General features: G+C 43.8%; 1 protein-coding gene across 6 annotated transcripts in view; it reads right to left on the bottom strand.

Annotated features, from left to right (window-relative positions):
• Positions 1–11168: 11168 nt before the first annotated feature.
• Positions 11169–22571, bottom strand: part of TNC (tenascin C) — an 87444-nt gene continuing 76041 nt past the window's right edge. For all 6 annotated transcript variants that reach the window (XM_061476958.1, XM_061476962.1, XM_061476957.1 and 3 more), the window contains 9 exons: positions 21119–21238; positions 20535–20678; positions 19599–19729; positions 18514–18646; positions 16069–16220; positions 15075–15171; positions 14266–14427; positions 12970–13133; positions 11169–12468 (listed from right to left, as the gene is read on the bottom strand). In XM_061476958.1, coding sequence (XP_061332942.1) covers positions 12358–12468; positions 12970–13133; positions 14266–14427; positions 15075–15171; positions 16069–16220; positions 18514–18646; positions 19599–19729; positions 20535–20678; positions 21119–21238 — 1214 coding nt within the window. In that variant the 3' untranslated portion in view covers positions 11169–12357. The remainder of the gene's footprint in view (positions 12469–12969; positions 13134–14265; positions 14428–15074; positions 15172–16068; positions 16221–18513; positions 18647–19598; positions 19730–20534; positions 20679–21118; positions 21239–22571) is intronic.

Genomic DNA, 22571 nt, shown 5'->3' with positions numbered 1-22571 from the left:
ATCCAGGCAGCCCGCTGTCTGCGTGCTGAGCTCATTCCAGCCCCTATGCTTCAAGGAGGAGAGAGCTGAAGACAAGAGCAGATGCTTGCATGGCTGAAGCAATGAGGATGGCGGTGGAAGGTGATGATGCTATTGGCTCTGGCAGTGATTTGCTGTATGTATTGAACTGAGTGTTTCATGCCTCTGTGATGGGGTTTTGACACAGATAAAGTGGAAATCCCCAGGAGCGAGAAGATCTGTTGTGGGGCTGCTGTCTCAGTGCGTTTGAAAGGTTCCAATAGGAAGTGTTTAATAGCAGATTTCTTGATAAGAAGAAATATTTAATAGAAGAAGAAGTAAGATTAGGAAAGCATGTAAAGCACAGAATGACAGTAAGTAGCTCTTATTTTGCCCTCTCCCCAGTCCTCCCATGTCCATGGAGAACATCTATATCTGTCTATGCTTTCTTCCAATTATAGAAACAAAGGAAATTATGGAAGCAAAAGAAAGTCTTCTCCCATAAGTGTTCACCTAAGAAAGCAAGGAAGTCATAGAATCAGTGATACTTCATGGTTAATGAAACAGAACGTCTCTCTTCCCCAATCACAATGGGGTTTTACTTTCTCCTAGTGGTCTTGAAAACCTCCTCATCCTGAGGAGCAGGCTGTTTTGATGTTTATGTACTTCAATCAATAGAAAACCACTTGGTGCTCTCAAAAAGGGAAGGCACTTCTGTATAATTTCTGGTATGTTTATTTCTTTATGAGAATCAGTGAAGCACTACAATATCTCTTACACTACAACAGATGAAGCATCTCTTGAAAGGATAGTGACATGCAAAATAATCTTGTAACTCTTACGAGGACTGTGTAGCCTTCAACTTAGTAAATTAGAAATAACACCATTTATTATTGTACACACAGCTAAAACCAATGCAAGCAGTGAAACAAGTGCTGCCAGATGCGAGAACTGGTCCCAAATGATCAGATTTGGGCAACAGCTCTGGGTTTCCTGCTTTCTGATGTCCAGACTTTACAAACTTCCTAATAATTTGCTGAGCACCTTCAGCCCCACTGGAAGGCAAAGGGAAGGCCCCTGCAAGTAAGCCTGATCAAAGAAAGAAGCCTTGAAGCATCTCACACTGGCCAAGGAGAAACAAAAGCTCCTAAAGTCATGGGTGGCTTCAAGAGGGTAGGCACCCTGGCTGATATAAGAGGCCTTTCTGCCCCACTTGGACCTACCCACGCAGGTTGTAGGCTTAAGGCTTAAATGGTAAAGAAAAAAGAGAATACGGTGCCAAGGCAGCACTCCAGACCACTTGTACATGTGGTTCAAAGGGATGTGTGTTTGCAGAAACTCCATTAAAATAAGCTGTGGTAACTTGAGGGAAGGGATTTTCCTTTCTCATGAAGTTCCTCTGGCAGTTTAGCCACAAGTGGGCAAGCACAGCAATGTCTTTGGGTTCACGGTGCCAACTCACACCACTGCTGAGGTGCAAAGCTTTTATTAGAAATGGAGGGGGGGTGGATTAATGCTTTTTGAAGAGTGTTTGTTTTCTGTGCTTTATTTCTTTCCAGGAAGAGATAACTGAATCTCAGAACTGATGCACTCCAAACTCTTAATTGCTGGCACTGCTTACTAGCTGCTTGCTCAGTGGAGAATATTCTTCCTTATATAGGCCTTTCAGAAACTAGGTCAGAGTATTAACACACGTACTGGTTGCTAAAAATCCTCTTTGACAGCCTGCCTGCCCTTATTATTTTCTCTCTTTGCCCATTGCAGATGCCAATGTCTGCCAGCTTCTCTATTGATTTCTCCTGTAAGGTAAGCTGTGAGGACCACAAAAGGGAGCACTCCTGCCACCCTCAGAGGGTTGACCTATCCGACTGTGTGAGCCCCAACATCAGTTGTCTTCCCAGGAAGGAGAGGTTGTTTTTCACAGAAACGTGTCAGCTTGGATGTTCAGTTGATTTGTCAGTGGAAAAACATCTGCAGGCAGATGTTCTCCTATGCTAAGGGCTGGTGTGCCCTGGGTACGCTGCCTTCATTGTCCCAAGGTCCTATTCCAACAAGTGGGATGCTCACACGATGGTCCCCCCTAAAAAGCTTCGTCTTCTCAACTGGAGGTTCTAGGAAGTACTGCATGGAAAAAGATTAATGGGTTCAAACTTAAACAGGGGAAGTTCAGGTTAGATATAAGGCAGAAGCTCTTCCCTGTGAGGGTGCTGAGGCGCTGGCACAGGGTGCCCAGAGAAGCTGTGGCTGCCCCATCCCTGGCAGTGCTCAAGGCCAGGTTGGACACAGGGGCTTGGAGCAAGCTTCTCTAGTGGAAGGTGTCCCTGCCCGTGGCAGGGGTTGGAGCTGGAGGAGTTTTAAGGTCCCTTCCAACCCAAACCAGGCTGGGATTCTATGAAATAACAGCAATAGTAACTGAGTCTCCTGTGAAAAGTTAGCACTGAAACATCAAACTCCACAGACTGTTCTTGCTTTTAGACGCTGTTGTTAGCTCTGAAAGATCACACACACGATACATTTGTGCTGATGGGACATTTCTCGCCGTGCTGTTTACAGGAGATAGGTAACATCTTTCTGTGATACATATATACATTAAAAAAAAGATACACCCACACACATTCACATATACAGATCATCAATAAAAGACTTCAAAACTATCACTATACACCAAGTTATCTGAAAAAGAAGTGATTTCCTAGCAGAAATAGCACACACTGTTGTCACATATTCACTTTCACACTAGTATCGTATATTCACTTTACATACACTCTTCATCTGATTCCTAATCTGTATACACGTAGACACTTAGTTCAGGACTAAACTGCCATAAACGGGATTCTCAGTGAGGGTTTTAACATCTCTAGATGGCCAGGGCAAGGTGATCTTTCTTCCAGAACACTAAGGGCAGCTCAGGCCCCCCAAAACCTGCTGTACCTGCAGCCCTTTGGAAAACGTGACCCTCACAAGAGCTGGCTTGCAGCTGATCATGCAGCCTTTAACTGGAAAATACAGCAGCTGATGTTTCTTTGGCCAATAACATATGCAAAGCTCAGAGGTTTCTTCGACACAGCAACCTTAAACTCTCATCACGTTGTTTGCTTTGCAGTTGGAATAAAAGGCTCTTGGTGGCCGAGTGTACCCTTTCTGCTATTTCTCCTCCAGATCCATGGTCTGATGAAATATACACACAAGTTACCACTTCTCACTTGGGCACTAACTGTGCAGATAGCTGAGCATGCCAACTCTTGCCATGTTCTAACTCCAGAGAGCCCATCAGTTGCAGGTGCCTTTGGGTTTGTTGCCTTTGTGATGGAGTTGAGGGGATAGACTCATTTTTACTGCCTCCCATTTAGATGCAAAGTTGGTCTCTCATCTCAGAGGGGCCACGTGTCTCCATTTTTGCTGTTCCCTGGGTACCCACATAGGTAACGTGATCAGGTGGTGTTTGTTCAGTGTCCAACTAAGACAAAGCAAAGAGACTTCTCCAGAACCCACTGTGTGGCAAAGCCTCCCAGAGCAACGCTTTGTTGAGCTGGGAAGTTTGATGAGAACTGCCAAACTGCAGCAAGGAGAGAAGCTATAAAGGAACAGATTGTCAAAATCCTTCCCTGGGAGAGGTGAAACTTCCCTGCTAGGAGCATTAAACAAAGCTGCAAGTACGCAGTCACTGTTCCTTTGCTTTGATTACCTCCCCACCTGCTCGTGCCTGAGGCACACGAAGCAAGCTCCCATTAAGGATGAATCCCTCCCAGACATCCCTTTGGTTCTTTCTCTGGTTCTTTCTCTGTAACGCACTTTGAAGCATGAATGTAAGTGAATGAACCAATTGCTACAGGAATCAGGGCACTCCTACTCATAAACATGCTGTAACAAGAGCAACAAATGTGCTTGCATCACACCCTAACAGAGCAGTGGAAAGGGAAATCCATCAAAATGTTCTGGAGCATTGGAGCTTGCCTGCAGAGTGGGGCTGGTGGAACCTGGCTGCAACAGGCAGTTGCTGTCAGCTCACCAGGGCTGATGCTGAGGTCCTGGTACCTGCAGCCACCTGAAAACTCGGTGGTTTCTGTTCCCTTTGTAAACTGCAAGTACTGACAATTATGCTGAGCTGGTAGCACTTCAGGGGCTCTGGACCAGTGGTGCTCCCAGCCTTTAAACAACTGTAATCTGTATCTGTACCTATATATCTATATTTATCTAGTCTGTTTCTATATATCTCTATCTATATATCTATATCTATACCTATATCTATATTTATCTAATCTATATCTATATATATATCTCTCTAAACCTATGTATCTAGATCTATATCTGTATCTAGATCTATATCTGTATCTAGATCAATATCTGTATCTAGATCTATATATCTGCCTAATCTGTGCATTTGCGTGTGTGTGCATGCTGTTCATGTGTACACATATGCTCTCTTGCACTCTCTTTAATATGCAATGAATAGATCTTAGTACAAATGAATATTTGTGGGGAAATGCATATACAGACATGGATATTTTCTACGCATGCATAGGTATACCCATAAATGCATATGTATCATAGAATCCTAGAATGGTTTGTGTTAGAAGGGTCCTTAAAGCTCCTCCAGCTCCAACCCCTGCCACGGGCAGGGACACCTTCCACTAGAGCAGCTTGCTCCAAGCCCCTGTGTCCAACCTGGCCTTGAACACTGCCAGGGATGGGGCAGCCACAGCTTCTCTGGGCACCCTGTGCCAGCACCTCAGCACCCTCACAGGGAAGCATTTCTTCTGCGTATCTCATCTCAATCTACCTACTTTCTATAGGAGCACAGCTGACTCACTGAAGGATGAAACTATCTGGAAGCTCCCATGCTGGCAGGGTGCAGGATGTTAACCCAGCACCAGAAGTGGTGGGGAGAGCCTTCTCCCCTGCAGAGCCATAGCCCAAGGGCCTCTACAAACCCACAGCAACCCACATGAGCCTGTGCAAGGCAAACAGGAAGAAAACAAGCTAAAGGGACTGCACCCTGTAGCACCGCAGTGTGGGAGGTGCAGAAGTGACCAGGGATGTGTCACCTAAATTGACTTATTACATTCTCCAGCACATGGAATTTTACAAGGGGAATTTCTTGTCTGAATTCTTCCCTTGGTCTGATGGCAGTTGTAAGGCAGCACAGCTAAAGGGCGCTTGCACTTACAAAACCACACAGACACGAACACAGACACACCTCTGTCTGCACTGGTACGTGTGAGTGATGCTCTCCATATGCAGAGCAATCCTGTTTCATCTTGCAGCAAAGACAGGGTCACTTGCTACCACGTGGAAGCAGATCCTCATCAAAGAGCTGTTTTTCAGCTCCATAGCCAAGTGAGATGACAAAGATTTGCAACAGGGGAGATGGTTTGGAGTGAAGCAGGGCTTAGAACTGAAGTTTTGCCCAGGGGCACTGACACTTTTGTAGCAGAGACCTTAATCCATTATTTCAGTGAGAAGATTTCAAAGCAGCAACTGGAGCTGCAAGTGTTTGAAAAGCCTTTTGGAAAGCAAAGATCAGGCTGGTCAGATGCAATCACAAATGTGAAAGCCATTCCCTCCTCTAAGACACCCCAGGTATCCATGTATAACCATGGCTGGAAGAAACTCACACACAAGGCTCCAGAGGAGACTCCTTTGGTTTAGTAGGAGACTGTCAAAACACAGAGCTGCTGCCTGTATCTTTAGTCTGACGAACTGATTAAAAAGGCATCTGCAATTAATTAGGCTGATGTGCCAGCCCTGCAGTGGGGTGTGCTATTTCCAGGTAGTCTGGTTACTATAAGGTAGAGAATGCACAGAGCTTGCACTTAAAATACATAAAAATTGGCATGGGGGGGGAGCTATCTCATTTTTACTCGTTCAGTGTGTACATATACTCAGAATATGATGGATTGTGTTGTTCTGTGGGGGGGTTTACTTCAGTTTATTTCAGCTAGTTGCACTCCTTTGGTCTCTCACACTTGAAACATCTCCATGGAAGCTGCTTTAAAATTCCCCATCAAACCCCTTTTCTAGGGAAAATGGCTTCTTTTTTGGCTAAGCACCTTCTTTACAAGCAGCATCCTATTGGCATGGAAACCTAGAACATCTTGTTCATAAAAGAGTCCCAACTCTTCCTAAAGCTGAGACTTTTACAATTGATTTGATGAAAGAGTGGAAATTATCTTTGAGAACAAATCTGAGCAGTTGTGCTCTCTGGTGATATAGCCAGGATATTTTTGTGTTCCATTTGGACAAAGGACAAACAGACAAACAGTCTTTTCCACGTTATTTCTTCTCTCTCTCAGTTACAGAAATAGAAGGACAAGGCACTAAGTAAAGTAAAAGTAAAGAGGCAGGGGGAGGGTGGGGAGGAAATGGGCACTTTGGGTACTTGAAGTAGTTTCAGTTTAAGCAGTAGACAAACTTTCAGCTGTTAGGTTTAACCTTTTCTGTAGGTTAAAATGGGGGTGCAAAGGGTGCCACAAAAGTGGCAGTGAAAGGGGTTATCTGTACTGAAACCATCGTCTCTTGTATTTTTTTCCCTCCTAATCTGTCTTTCCTCTTTGCAGCGCATAATTTACAGTAAAAACACAGGAAGCTGAATGATTTCCTCTGAGGAAAGTACCTGACAAAGAGGTGAAGGAGTGAAATCATCAGGTCCTTTGACTTCATCGCCATGCGTGCATCCTCAGCTGTGTCAGGCAGAGACAGGATCATGCAATGAGACACCTTTGAAATGGCTTTGCCAGTGCTGGAGGGACACAAGGCTTGAATCTTTCCCTCTGGCAATCCAAACACAGGAAGTCCTGAAGTCCTTTAACTATGAGTTATGCTGCATGTTGTACACCGAAAAACCTCTAAACCATCAACACACTGTGATTAGTGCTCATTCTGCACACAGCACCTGGGCTTTGGAGGCTCCTCTCTATCTCCAGAGATGGAAAAGTATGAGGTTGAGTCTTGAGAGCTGCAATGAGGAAAGCAGGAGCAGAGAGGCAGTTTGCAAGGTCTTGCTGTATGGCATAGCCATAGCTGCTGTTCCAAATCTGCTCTGCTCCTCTTCTGAAGCCAAAGTATCAGCACTAAGGAATGTGACTTGGGCCTCCTACATTGCAAGACCCCTTTTTTAAGCTCAGGTCAAACACTTGCAGTTTCAGAGGTCCTGAAGAGGGACTTCTACCCTAAGGAAAATTTATCCTCAATGTCAGCTAAAAGGGCACGAGTGAGTAACTCATCGGATTTCATCAGATATCTCAATGAGACCATGAGTTCCCCATACTTTAAAGGTGACTAAAATGGCAGTGGGTTTTTCAGTGTGCATGTGTGTCAACGTAGGAGTAGAAGGGATAAAAAACAGACAGAGATCATGTACTTGGGTAGAACATCAGCCTCATTTTTAACTATAATGCAATAACTTCCTCTGCCTTTCTTTTCCAACTCCTACTACTATTAGAAAACCTTCCTTTAATTGCAGGGGTGTTGAAATGCTTGCATGTGGTTGTATTACAGCTCCATCCTCCACTTGGGATGTCATTTCCACTGCAAAATGAAATAGGACTGATTCATTTTGCTGAAGGAACATGATTGATATGAGCCCGGATGGAGACTCATTCTCGACCAAGTGGAAATTCCTCACCAAGGTTGCCAGTCAAGTGAAAACCATACAATCATCATCCTAAACTTCTTGGGCTGGAGCCAGGAACAGTTTGTGAGCAGCTGAGGATGACCCAGAAAACCAGAGGTGTTCTTACATCATCGTACCATTCAACTGTCTTTCCCTCTCACCTAAACCAGTTTCTTCACCGCAGAGAGATCACGTTATTCTCTAGATTGGAGCTCTGATTAAGATGTGCTTTTTCACAGTGAGGCTGTCAGCCTTCCATGAACAGAAGTCATATGTGAAGCTTTTGCTGATATTTGCTTGCAGTTTCTTGGGGACAAGCCACACCTTGTTTATCAAGGTAAACAGATGTTGTACCCACACAAAGTTGCTAAGATACTCCAGGTTGAGATTTCTTTACATGGTGCTGGGGAAATACTCAGGAAAAAAAGGCATAAAACAAAGGCTATAGTCAGGAGGATTTCTAAGGAGACTTTTTTCCAAAGAAAATGCTAAGGCAATAGAGGGGAATAGGGGATAACCCCAGCTGGAGCATTACAGCTGCTGAAGGGCTCATGTCTTCTGTATTTTTAAGAAGAAAAGAGGAAGGAGAACAAAGAAGGAAGGAAGGAAGAAATAAAAAGGAAAAAGAAAGAAGGCAGCTGTGAGGTTTTTCAAGGCTGCAATTTTGGATTCAGGTATCGAAGATTGAGTCCAAATGGGTATGGGGCCAGCCACTGGATCGCTTTATGCAGGATTCCTAGTTTTAAATGCTCTTTAACCCCAGTTATGCCAACTCCTTTTAAAGCAAAGCAAGTGAAACTTGTGATTTTGAATGAAGTGACATCCTTGTGCAGGAAAGATGGGAAATAGAAAGAGTCTTCTGTCACTTCAATCACTGCAGCAGTTTGGGCTACATTTTCCACTAATACTCCGGCACGATGCCCTGGTATTGTGGTTCCATTTAGACTCTTGATTAACAATTAAACTGAGCCCACATCAAGGTCTTACTCTGGTTCAGGCAGAAGGAAGAATTTCAAGCATCTCTCGTCTCCTACATCACACTAGAGTGATCCACTTGGTCAGGGTGGCTGCACACTCAAAACTGAATTCAGAAATAAACATCATTTAGTACTCCAAATACCACAAAAAGCCAGAGGATTTAATAACCTAAAAGCCATCAACTTAAGCCTCGGTGCTCCAAAACTATCTATTCAGCTGTCTTCTGCCCAACCGGCTCATAGCACTCACCTCACTCAAACTTAAGTAAGAAATCCAAGTCTGAGATCTTGCTAGGACTGCAGTATGAATAAGGGTCTGCAGGGCTTGGCTTGTGCACTGACAAAAGGAAGGAGAAGTGGTTCTGTGGCACTGGAGAAGATGCTTTCCATGTACTTGTCTCAAAAATACCCCTTATGGATACAGTCCTAACCCCATAAATCCCACTCACTTCCCCAGATACCTTCTTCAGTGCTTTTGAGATCTTAAATCTTGCTGCTTGAACAGTTTGGAAACCCTTCCTTTCCTAAACTGCTTCATCATGTTAAGTATTAACACCAGCAGTAAGGTGGCTTCTGGGTTTTTAAGTTGAATAACCAACTAGTCAGCAATTTCATTCACCCTTGGCAGGCTTATAAACAGATTTCAAAACTGGGAGTGCTTTCAAGCTATTCTCACAAGTTATAGTCAGGAAAGGAAGGAGAGAAAAACCAGAAAGTGAATATCCCTTACAATGGCCAACGGTGGAGCTGCTTGGTAGTGAACCAAGCTTGTGTCAGCTCCCAAGGGTTGGCATGTGTTACCTCAAGGAGTTGCCAGTTTCTCTTCCACAGTAGTAATCATGAAAGATATCCATCAGGGCATCTGTCAGTGAGTAATTACAGGAAACAACATCTTCTGTGCAGTGTGCTTGCATCCTTTCTGGAGCGAGGTACCAAGCTGAGCCCTTCTCCAGCAGCCCTCTTTGGTTCTGCCAAGCTAAATGGCATCACAGCCAGATACATTCAGCCTAGTGAAGTTACTGGAATGGGGAAATGATTTCATAAATGTCAATTCTTCCTCTGAATGTCTGCAAACAGAGTCTAAGAGCTTTCAAGCTCCCAGTTATACAGATTGAGTGCCACTTCCTAATAACTTTGAAAGCATCTTGAGAGTGGAGCATATTTCTTCATTACTGGATTTTCTCTTCTTTATACTGCCAAACACCAAAGAAGGGCTATTAATTACAGAGAATGAATTTTAATATAGTGCTCCATCTCAGCCCCTTGCCAGTGCTCTGGAAGGTCAAAGGACATTTGTGTTCCTTGTGCAAAACAAACAGTATTCACTATTCACTAGTACAACTTCCATTTGGAAGGGTGGCAAAGGAGAAGGAAATTCAGAGTACATGCAATAATACTAATGAATTAAGTTCCCCTTTGACATGTGCTATTGCTGTGACTTATTCCTGCCCTTGCAAGCCAGAAGTAAGCTTCTTCTCACAGTGTCCCTGCAAAGTTCCTGCTGTGAGACCACAGGGATATGCTTTACTACCTGCAGTCAGTTTTCCTAACAAAGACCACTGCTGCAGGGACACCAACAGCAGCTGGGAAGCTCAGAGTGCTGGATGTCAGTGCACAAGAAGACCATCGTGAAGCAGATGCTGGATATCCACAGGACGTCCCTAGTGCTGCCGAGCAGAGCAGGCACTGACCAAGGCAGACAGACTCCTTGTGCCATCTGCCGGCAGTCTGGCTTGTGATGGATGAGGAGAGCGAGCAGGGCTGCCAAGGGATGCTGGAATAGGAACTGCATGAACAGAAGACCTCCAATGTTTTACTCATGCTGAAGAGGAACTTCTCCCACTTCCCCAGCATGGCCTTCTCTGCTCTCAAACAGTAAATCCTCTGCACCATCCCTGAGCATTCACTCTGTGGTCCTAAAGTCTGCCTAGTGATGAAAGCTGCGCACTGTGTGAGATGGATGTGTTCCTGGAGATGCTTTATAAATACCTACAGAAATGAGACATTTATGAAATGTATCTGCTGAGACTGATTATTAATAAAGCAGAGCAGGTGTGGGGCTTCTGCCTCAGCAGCTTCCCTCTCTCCATACGGCAACTCCTGTTGCCCTGAGGCTCTCTCACAGTAAAGCTGGTCCCAGTGAGCACCTGAGTCAAGACCATGAACAAGGTAGCCCTGGGACATTGCCATTCCCAAGGGCTATTGCTCAGCTAAAGCTCAGAATTGCATTAATGGAAGGATGACAATTAAAAATAATAACAAGAAGAAATAATTAGGAAGCCAGGAGCTAAGGGTGAAGGGAAGTGATTCCCTCCCTCTTTCCTTTCCTCCTTCATGATTTTGATGGTTTTTAGTGATGTTTCCCAGGCACACACACCTTTTACTCCTGTGTCGAATCAACACTGTCTGACCTTACCTCATTGCTGCCACTTCACAGTAAGTCTTATTCACAGAGCTGATCACATCTGCTCTCGCTGACAGCATCTTCTTTCCCAGCCACCTCCCAGGGATTGCCAAGGAGGAGGTGGAAACATTTGTTCTGTTTGAAAAGTGCAAGCTTGAAGTAGGGCAGAGAGACTGGATTAAAACAACAGATCTTTTATTGTCTCCAACACGTATGATACAGAGGAACTACACATAGATTTCATTCATATAAAAAAAAGAGCCCTTTATTTACATGTGTTCAAAGCTGCCGATGGTACCTAACAACATCTGTATTTTCTTTGTATTCTTGTTAGTTATTCCCACCTAGATGGAGCAAGCACTGGTCAGTAATGCTTAAAAAAACATGTAAGAAGCTTTTGGGCAGGAAAAATCAGAAATATATTCTCTAAGAAACCAACTCCTTACAGGCATTTCACTGTAACAAACCCAGCAGAATACTTACAACCAATCAGTCACAAACGGGACAGATTTCAGGAGGGGCACAGCAGCCTCGTCACTCTCAGCCTTCCTTTTATTTCCCCATCTAAACAAATATACCCTGGCCATGCACAAACTCAACATGTATGACAAAAAGGTAGAAATTTATTTAGAAGTAATTGTGCTTTTATTTATAAAAACAAAAAAATTTACAATCAGACACTGTCCTGCTGTGTTTCCCAAGCATGGTTCTCTTCAAAATGACCAAAACTTAGCTTATTATTATCATTATTATTATTATTACTTTGTCATTATATTAATAATATTAATCTTACGCTTAAGTTTAAAACCATACTGCTTTCCCCTTCCCACCCCCTCCTTCTCTCTAGTACTTGATATATATATAAAACCAGGCTTTCCAATGACCAACAAATTTCAATTCTAGCTAATAATAATAATAATGATAATTAATCGTACACGTTTCTGTGTGTAAAGTATGCCTGGTTCTAAAACAAACTACCAATGTACAAAGCTGTTCTCCCTCCCCTCCCCTGGGCCACCCAAGAGACAGTCAGACTGTGGAAGAACCTTATCCCACAGGCTTTCTGAGAAGATAAGAATTAGCAACCCGACAACCCTTGAGGTCGTTGTCTTTGGTGTGGAGGACGTTACTGGTGGGCAACTGGAGCGGCTCTGCTGGAAAAGCTGGGATGCTTAAGGCTTATTGTTTGGAATGCTGCCGAAGCCTCTGTTGGGCCAAGGGGCACTGATGCTTTGGTGCAAGTACCAGCTCCTCACACCCCACCACCCAGTGATGCTAGAGGATCTCCCCACACCTCTGCCCACACCCACACTCAATATCCCTCCCCCCACCACCATACCCATAGCCCCATTGCCACCTCCGGGGTTTTACGCTCTCTTTCTCCTTCCTTCCAGGTTCCGGAAGCTGGAAGGTCTCAGCTTCATCTCTGCAAACTGGATGGAATATTCGTGGCCCTTCCAGTGGAACCAGTTAACACCCTGCAAAGGAAAAGATGGAGTATGGGAGATTATACATCCACTTCTTCTCCTGTTGTCAGCCTTTACTGCTCTCGTTTCAGACTGCAGGCTGTTTTGTAACGGGAACAGAAGCACAACAAACTGGGGGGGCTTAGGGAAGCACAGGGCTCTGGCCACCAGCATGCACAACCTGGATAAACAAACCACGTGCTGTCTCTTGGAACTGTAACTCTTTGCCTGACTTTCATGGCAGGAAGAACATTCTGTTTCACATGTTGAAAACTACAGTTGCTCCCTCCACACTTGGGATATTCCCTTGGAAAATCATACAAAAACATCCCATTTCACCAGCTGACTTTAAATTCCTTTTTTGGGAGCAACTGCCCGTATCTTTCCCTATGGGTCTAGAAGGTAGGCTTGGTTGGTGCTCTGATGTCCTGCTAGCTGAACAGCAAGACATATCCGTAACTGCAGTTCCCCTTCTTTTAATGCATTACGGAAGACTTTAAACGCCAAACTCACCTGACTGTGGCTGTTGTCACCATATCTGCCCATCAGATTGACTCGGTGACAATTCTTGTACCAGAATGCCCCCTTGTATGACAAAGCACAGTTGGTGATGGCAGAATCATTGTCTTTGTCAAAAGTGGAGAAGGACCTCCCATTATGGTACGTCATGGAGTCACCTGAATGGGGAAGACAAAAGAAAGCAAGGTCAATGTTTTGCCTACTTTAGATAATATGGGAGTGACAATTCTGCAGCAAATTTTCCTCAACTTATTAGGAGTATTTTTATGCAGCTCAGTTTCTGCAGTTCTTGCTGAGAGGTGGATTTTGGCTCTGTACAGAAGGCAGTGCAGACCAAAGAGACCTCCAAAAGGACTGAATCTGCAAGACCAAAGAAGTCTCCTCACTTAGCTGGTCCATGCAGTAAAGCTGCCCATCTTCTTCAGCTGGAAACACAGCCAGAGAGCTCTCTGCCTGCCACTGACTTCCCACTCCCAGGGTCTGGGTGCTCATTTACAGGTGGGTGCCCATTTACAGGTGGGTGCCATAGGAGTGGCTTTCAGTGTATGCCTGAAGCAGAACTCTCATTCATGTCTTAGTATCTGTGTTGCTCTATCCACAAATCTTAGACCTGAATGCTCAGGAAAAGGAAGTAGTAAGCCTGAATCTTACTAGATGTAGCAGCTACTACTGCTCTGCATCAATGTGTTTGCCTCAAATAGACGTTAATTCTACTACTGCTGCATATACTTTGTCTGTATCCCTATAGGCTGTGCATAAAGTCTGTGTGATGGTCACAGGGCAGAGTCCATACACACATATCTCTGTGGTGTTTTATGCCCCTAGCAGCATGAAATTATCTCCTACTAAGACATCCTGTGAAGCTGAATTTATCTCTTAATCCTTTGAAGCCCTGATAAGGGCTGCAGGGTTTGCCCCAGCATGATGACGAAAGGCATACAATTTGATTACAAATCATGTTATAGCAGGACATTGCTGCACATTCCACTGACAAGACAGGAGGCTGTGCCAAGCTATTATTAGCTGTATAAATGACAGTCAAGTGTTGAACAAATGAGATAGATGGCTGTTTAATATACTAGTTTATACTCCGCCATAAGCATGCCATAAAATGTGGCACCTAAATGACTGGAGGATTTAGAATGGAAACATAAAATATACTGGTATGTTCCTATTTTCAAGCACCTAACATACATAAAGTACCCTCTGTGATGTTCATCTGCAATATTCAGTTATCTCGAGGCAAGTGGGAGGAAATTGCAAATCAGAAGGCAAAAATACACCCCTCACCTGCTGTGCCGCTGTAGCCATCCACTCTTAGGCGGTATCTGGTCTTGGAATCTCCAACGCTGAACCTGTCGTAGACAGCATAAGCTGTCTCACCTTTGTCCTGCAGATCCACACGCAGCTCATACTGGCCCTGAGAAGTGATTTTGTGGAGGTTCTCCAGACCTGTGAGCATAAAAGAACAATTGATTTGTCTCCCTGTGTTTACTTCTGCACCATCGTGCTGTCCCATTAAAGAGTTACAGTGGTCTGTTACACCCAAGCATAAACACTAATGAGGGAAAAGCTATTTTTGCCGTAGGGTAATGTCAGCACGAAACCAAATAGGTAAGAACAGGCTGACTGATCGCAGTAGCCAGTAGCCCTTTGGGAAAAGCAAAGCTGCACTGTGTGATCATTACTGTCATTCACTTACAACCTAATGCAATGTAGTACAAGCTTTGAAAAATTGATTTTTACTGCTATTTTCCCCACTTCGCTGCTTTGAGTTGTATGCTTTTGCTGCTGGGGTGTACTAGGAGCGCAGGAAGAAGAAGGTTTGCAGTTGCTTCTCAGCTTAGCTTCTGACTTCTTAGAGAGAGCGCCAGTGAGCACTGATTTGGTATGTACGGTGAGCCAAGAACCGTGACATCTATGAGCTGTGACTAGAGGGACTGGCATGGACCTGGCAATTTCAATCTCTCTCAGAGCATGCTCTCCCTAACCTCCTTTGCCCAGACTTTTGACAGCTAAACAGAGGGTTCAAAGGGGCTTCTGGTCTTTTGGGCTGTGTTCATGTTTTCTTTTAAAAAAGACAAATTCTTGCCACTTACCTATCCAGAATTCATCCTTAGGATCTCCAAAGCCAGCCACGTAAGTCTTCCAGTTTCTGTAGAAATCTTCCTTCCCATTTTGACGCCTCAGGAACACCTACAACCACCACGTGCAAGAAGTGTTATGGACACACTGCCTTTGGCAGAAAGGGACTAGTAATGTGGCTTTTAGAAATGCACAGCTTGGCATTGCAGCTCCCCTGCCTTTACCAGCCAAAGCAACAGTCTCACTGCAACTACTGAATGGTACCAAGACTGCTTTCCTTTTTGAAAGCCTCTAGTTTCTCTGTTGGGTTCCCAGGCTTCATGATACGGCCTTTCTGCCTTTTTAACAGCCCATTGCAACTCTGTATTTCTCAGCCAAGACTTTCTACATGCCCTAGTCCTCTAGCCATGTATTTCTCCAGCTCCAACTTCCCTTCTGTTCCTCAGGTCCCTCTGGCATGTTCAGATTGGAGGATGTCAGTGCAGAGTCAGTACAGACATTATTATTTCCATTCATTTGTTGTCTGGGTGGGTTGTGTTCCTTGTATAATGGCCTGGGAAGCCTGGCTGGCCATCACACCACATGGATGCTGAAGCAATATTTCTCTGGCCTGTGCTTTAACCTCCTCCATTGCTTCCCTCATTCAAATAGAGTTAGTCTATTCTCCTGTCACCTAATTAGCTCTTTAGAAGGCATGTATCTGATCTAAGCTGGTCATTTCAGCACCCCTTATAGCCAGGGGAGAGAGATCTGTGCTTTGTATAGTACTGAAACCACTGATGTGACCCATCCTGTGGAGACACCTCTCTTTCCTCCAGCTACAGGAACATCCGGCAACCTTGTTCTAGGCACTCACGTGTGCTACCCAAGATTGAATTCCCCAAATTTATAGACAAGTCAGCCCTACTCTGACAGTAGAGCACTATGAGGGATCCCATAGATGAGCAGGTGCTCTTAGCACAGGCAGATGCATGTAAAGGTGGTGTGGGCCCTCTCCCTGTTACTCACAATCCATCCACCGCCGTCCTCGCCCATGTCACAGAAGACCTGCAGAGGCTGAGCCTTGTCCCCATTCAGGTAAATCGTGTAGAGCCCAGAGGTGGTTTCTCCATTCAGGAGAGCCTGGGAGCAGTCTTTAGGGTAAGGATAGAGAAGACCAGCTGCACGCACACAGAAAGAGAGAAAGCAGTCCTTAGGAAATCGGCAGTTACAAGAAACTTGTTGAATACAGATGACTCATGAAAATCTGTTGTAGGTCAATGGCACAGCCAGGTATAGAGCCCAGGAATGGGCTTGTAATTCACCTCCTACATAGAAAAGATTCACAGTCAACAGCAGATGATGCAAATTTTTCTTTTGAATATGCTTTTGCACATCTGCCTCCACTTCTGGAAGTGCTGTGAATGCAGGTAACTACTGCTATGATGGGAGTGCATCCTCCAGCTAAGTATCTAAATGGCATGAGCAACTTCTGGATAAAACCAAATCTACCAACATCTCATGATATGACAGAAATGGGAAGGGAAAACACAAACACAGGACTACAACCTAAAAGAAACTGGGAATATTTTGCTAGCAAGTATAATATTAAATGTTATAAATAGAGGCTTTTAAAAATGAAAGCAAACAATAACAGTTGAAAGTACAGGGAAATATTGTTAATCATTTCTTTCTGACAACATCACAGTAGGATCATTGCAGTCAGAACAATTTCAACCCCAAAAAAAAGCTTTTCTTTTCTTTCCAAGTTCTCTTAGGCCATTAACTATTTCAGCCAATGGTCTAATGAAGTGATGTTCTAGGTGTATCCACAGTAGAGTGTTTGACTCTGGCTGTCCACAGAGTGGCTGTTGCTCCCTTTGCAGCGTGATGCACATCCCTGCCTGTGCCTCAGTGTGGATAGGCCAAGGAACCGTGGACATTTCGTGACCAACCCAGATGTCTTAGCCTTAGGAGATGGTGGCTATGAAGAATACAGTTGAACAATGGACATGTGAGCCATTCCAGCTGTGTGGTCTTAGCCAAACTCAACTTAGTTAAGTTGTAAAGCCTGAACTCAAGTTACCCAGGCTGCAAGGCCTAACCTTAGGTTACTAAAGAACAGCTACGTGCAGTAGAACAGGGAACTTGGCGTTTGCTCAAGGTTAACAAGATGTAGAAGTGGGATGGGATGTCAGATGTGTGCAATGAGTAACGAACAAATTTTCAGCTAGCCTGTTATCTGCTTCATTGTTTCGAAAATGTGTGAACAGCACTTTTGGGCCAATCAGAATCTATATTGGTTACATCAGCTAATCCTAGAAACTATAAAAGTTGTGATGTGTATGAATAAATTTGGCAATCACTTGACCACATTGATCGTCTCTGAGTTGTCCGTGACTCCCGCGTCAGCACCTCAGCTACAGAGAATTTCATCAGCTTTGGGATTTGGAGAAAAGCATCACTTTGCAGGGAGCTATTTCAGTGTTTCCTCTCACTAAATAGCACACAAATGTATGTTTAGAATTAAGGCCAGGCTTAAATATCTACCTGACTGAGGCTGCCTTCGTGTTCATATGGGTGAAGCCACCCCATTCAGTCCTGCTTATAGTCAATCTGTTAAAAATCGCTTAAATAAACCCAGATTTAATTCTTCTCTCATGTCTGGATGTGGATTGTCACCTATTGGTGGAGTTCATCCTGTTCCACCAAAGGAGTGATTGTGAGCAGCCTCGGAGCTGTGTGATCTTTATTAGCACTTCTGCGCGTCCTTGGGCTGAAGTTGATACAAGCAGCAGAAAGGAGAATGGAAACGGCTGAAGGTCCTTCCTGAAAGGCTGCAAACTGTGAAGAGTGTGACTAATGACAGGCAAGGTTTCACAGTTAATACTGAACAACCTCTCTTTGAATGTCAGCTGTAAAGTGACCTTCAGAGAACCCAATCTATTCTTACATTCAGCTCACTGCAGAACTGTCCTGCCAGAGCTGAAACAGACATGCCACGTGGCTTTGTGAACACTGATCTTGGAAGAAGGAGAAAAAAAACTGCCCTAAAATTCATCTCCTTGGACTGAACTGATTCGTGTGTGTGTCTGTGTGTGTGGCTTGCTTCATTTCAGCTCAAAACACTGATTTTTTTTAACAGCTTGCTATGCATCAATACAGAGGCAAATCAGAGCATCAGTTTGGATTTTAGAGTAATGTTCCTTTTGATGTTTTACACAGGATGTTTCCTCAGAGAAAGGGCAATAGAGGCAATGTGGATGGATGCAAAGAAAAGAATTTCATCCTGCCAGTCTGGGGAAAGCAGATGACAGCTTGGGGAGGGGGACGGGGACTTTGGCACTGACACTACAAGCAAATGAAGTGCATACTGACAATTGGATTGAAAATCTTCTATGAGGTCTATGTCTGCCTATTGCAGAGCTCAGCTCATGGATTATTTCCACTGTGCACGTGCTTTAATGTCCTTACTTGTGGTGAAAATCGTCTGGATTGTTTTGCTCTTCAGGGATCCATTCAGCGCCTGGAGTCTCACTGTGTACTGGGTAGATGGGCTCAGCTCTGTCAGGCTGTAGGAAGTAGTCTCAGGGTTTAGGATGACTTCCTATGGGGAGAAGAAACAATGCAGGAAAACCTCAGAGAGAAAACCAGAATGACTGGTAACTGCTACATATTTTAGTCTGTCACATTATTTTTGTGGTAATTATTTAGGGCCATTTTAACCATCTAAATTATTTAATACAAAAGCTCTATTTCGCTAAGATTTGTATCAAGCTACACTTTCTTCAGTAGTTGACTTGAAATAAATGTTTATGACCATCATGACCATCAGAATGTGTAAGCTGTGTGATTTAAAAGCAAGTTAGCATAAATGTGTGCATGCTGTGAACTATACATTATATAGATGTCTATGAAACTCATAAAAAATAGAGAAGAATCACTCTTTACAACAAAGAAATATTATACTCCAGTCTTTGAAAGGCTGTTTTTCTGTAGCTTTAAAAGACTTTAAGTCTGCTTAAGGAATTTTCCTTCTTGAAAATCAGAACCTTTCTTGATGTACCAGGCTGGGCATCCGGAATTGTCTGTCAATTTTGCTGGGGTTCACTTCATTTCTATTTAAGCATCTACTGTAATCTAGTTATGGATGAACATAATACAATTATTGGAGAGCACAAGGCACTTTCAAAGGTGATTCATCCTGCCTTAGAGATCTCACTTTCACAGGGATGGATTCTCCTGAGATTAGAAAGAGGAATCACATTCTTTGGGGGGTATGAGTTTATTCCATGATACTGGTTTGGAACGAGGCAAAATGGTTGCTTGTGCTTTTATCTGTATTGTGGAGAGATAACTGTCAAAACTCAGGCTGCAATTGAGCTTCTGTTTCAGGATAAAATACAGGAAAGTACTTAAGCAGGATTTAAATGCATTTGTGTTCAAGCTAGCACTGAAACAGGTACTTAGCATTTTAGCATGTTTAACTTAAGGCACATGACCATGTTCTATTGCTGTTTTGAGGCACAGTTCTTCTGCTTTGGTTACAAATGCTATACCTTGACTCTGCCATCAATGGACTCGTAGATCAGGAGATAACCAGTGACAGGAGCACGTGGAGGCCTCCAAGTTATCACAGCTGTTTCTGACTGGACCTCAGCAGTACTTAAATCTCTTGGAGCATCCAGTCCTGAAGGAGACAACAGATCACTCACAATCATGTCTATGTGGAGTTTAGTACACAGGCTATATTATGGGCAGTATATTAAAACAGGCCAGGAAAGCAAACTTTTTCCCCACAGAAATTTGAAGTTGAAAAATGCTTCGACCTAAATTTTGTGACAAAAAAAAAAATTCCCCATTGAAGGTTTTAAAATAAAGATATTCATTTTATCCAAGTTAAAATATTGGCTTGTCCCAGGCACTTCAGTTTGCAAGCAGCTGCATTGAAATGTCTTTTGAAACAATATTGTGCCTTTTATTATTTCCTACAAGACAGATCAATATTTACATATTCCCAGGAAAAAACTCTGGTTCTGATATGCCTCTTTTGAATAGGAAAACTTTTCAGACTTGATCTGGCTATAGCTTCTCTTCTCCACTGGAATTATAACACTGAATTTGTGTGGCTTAGTTCTTGGCTCTCTAGTTAACCCCCTGGGACCAGTCAAGAAAATGAGAAATCTCCATGATTTCATTGATGCTCATGGGAAGCCACAGTATGAAACCAACTGGATATCTTCAGCATTGGTACCCCAACATATGGACCCCAAAGAAGTCCTGCTTTGAGGCTCTGTAGAACTAACAACAGAAAACCTCCATCTGGATCACACCAGCCTTCCACCAGAGAAAAGCTGGTGAAAATGCTATGAAAATCCAGGTTTCTAACAAAAAAGTCACAATGTGCTGGTTGACTTTCAAGTATCCGAGAAATGAAAGCCCAGAGGGACTAAAAGAGATGGCAGGTCTCCCCGCACTGAGGTGGGACACAGCACCTGTAGTAAACTGGGTGGAGAGGGTCTCACTCTTCTGTGTGTCCTTCAGCGCATGGACACTCAGCGTATACTCAGTTGCAGGTTGAAGGCCCTTCAGGTCGTACTCCACCGTGTTTCCTGATACCATCTGAGTAACTTCTGGCTCTAAGAAGAGACCACAAAAGAGAAGAGGTCTCAGCATTGTTCACTCATGTCAGGATGGACTCAGCCCCCTGCTCCACTCTGATGGTTTTTGTGCTAGCTGCAAGCAAGGTGAAAACTGTAAAAGCCCAGAGCGCTTCTCTCTGGTCATATCTATACTGAACATGAATTAACACCGGAGTCCTTTATCTAAAAGTATTAGCACTCTCTAGTGTTCGTATGAATAATAACACCAGCTTTTCTTTCCAAGATTCACTTATCTCTGTTCGTGCCTCAATTGGGGATGTTTAACTAAGAGCATCATTATTAAACTGCTTCCAGCAAGGAAGCATCTCCTTCAAGTAACACCCCCTGCCATCTTCCTGGTGTCACACTGCTGCACCCATTTCTGAGACGGTCTCAAGACTGTAATGCTGTCAGCTCCCTGACTCATCACTTCTTACCATCCTCAGAAGCATAGGACACAACGTAATTATCCACAGCAGCAATTGCTGGCTGCCAGGTTGCCAGGGCCTCAGAGTCTGTGATGTTCACCACTATTAGGCCTGATGGGCTGTCCAAAGCTGCAAGAAAGAGAGTAACAGATTCAGGAAATTTGACAAACACTCTGCGGCTCTGTGCAATGCTCTGTTGAAAATATACGGTACAAAATGTGCAAACAGTGCTGCTTGATGCAGCTTTTATAACCCCCTTCAGAATAGTGGAGCTCCACAGAAAAGACTTCAGTGCCTATAAAGAGACATCAAATGCCTCCACTGGAAAGGGAGGTCAATGTGTGAAAAGATTCAGCACTGGGAACAGACATCACTATGTTCTCAGATCAGTCTTGATATCACCAATCTTAATGGCTCTGTCAGAGGTGACATATTTCTCCCAGCACCCTCCAATCTGACTGCTTTTTGAAGCAAAGTCAGGAGACAGAGCTGGGAAAAACAACTAATGTGATCACTGATAGGCGCTGTGACCTTCCACCAGCTTGCCCTTCATGTTTAAAAATAAACCAATCAAACAGCTAGCAACCATCCAAAATCCCCACACATCCTGCCTTGCTTCCTCATGGGACTCTATTTTGCACACAGGTTTATGCTTTCCCTCAATTAGGATAGATATCTGCCTCCAGAACAGCTGGAATGGGCTACAAATTTCATTATATCAAGGGATATAATAGGGGGTGATCGGTTTAAATAGAGGAAGTTCAGGGTAGATATAAGGAAGAAGTTCTTTACTGTGAGGGTGATGAGGCACTGGAATAGATTGCCCAAAAGAAGTGATAAATGCTCCATCCCTGGCAGTGTTGAAGGCCAGTGTGAATGGAGTCTTGGGTGACATTAACTAGTGTGAGATGTCCCTGCCCATGGCAGGGAGTTGAAACTTAAGGATCTTAAGGTTCTTTCCAACCTAAACCATTCTATGATTCTATATTATCCAATACTCAGCATCTTCTTCCTTGCCTTAGTTCTCTGAATATCTATTATCCCCCACAAAAAAAGACTGAATGAATGAGACAGTGGGAGGTGGTCAGCAGGAGTGTGGTGGACCCTCATTTCCTGCAGGGATATTTAAGGCTGTATTGAAGAAAAACTATGAGAAAGACTGCTTTTATGCTTAGAACAGTCTGGAACCTGGGAGATGTGGAGTTTGAGTACACAACAAAATCGGTCTGAACTGCTCAGCTGAGCTGGCCCTTCACTACCTCATCTGTAAAATTGTGTTAATTAAACTGTTTCTTTCTTTCTGATGTATTAGGACTGTAAATACGTGAATGGTCTCTGTCTCACTGCAAGTTGGTTCAGCCGTTAGCGAATGAGAGCCTGACGAAACTTAGAGGTTCTGGACTCAAAGAAAGACTGGCCACAAATCTTCCTACAGTTTGTGCGGACAGCAAAAATGGGATCT

The sequence above is a fragment of the Pezoporus flaviventris genome, unplaced genomic scaffold (genome assembly GCF_033815535.1).
Source record: "Pezoporus flaviventris isolate CSIRO_AGI_PZ_B2104156 unplaced genomic scaffold, CSIRO_AGI_Pfla_v1 ptg000097l, whole genome shotgun sequence".
NCBI lineage: Eukaryota > Metazoa > Chordata > Aves > Psittaciformes > Psittacidae > Pezoporus > Pezoporus flaviventris.
The sequence above is the reverse complement of the archived record's forward strand: the minus strand, read 5'-3'. Positions and strand labels throughout refer to the sequence as shown.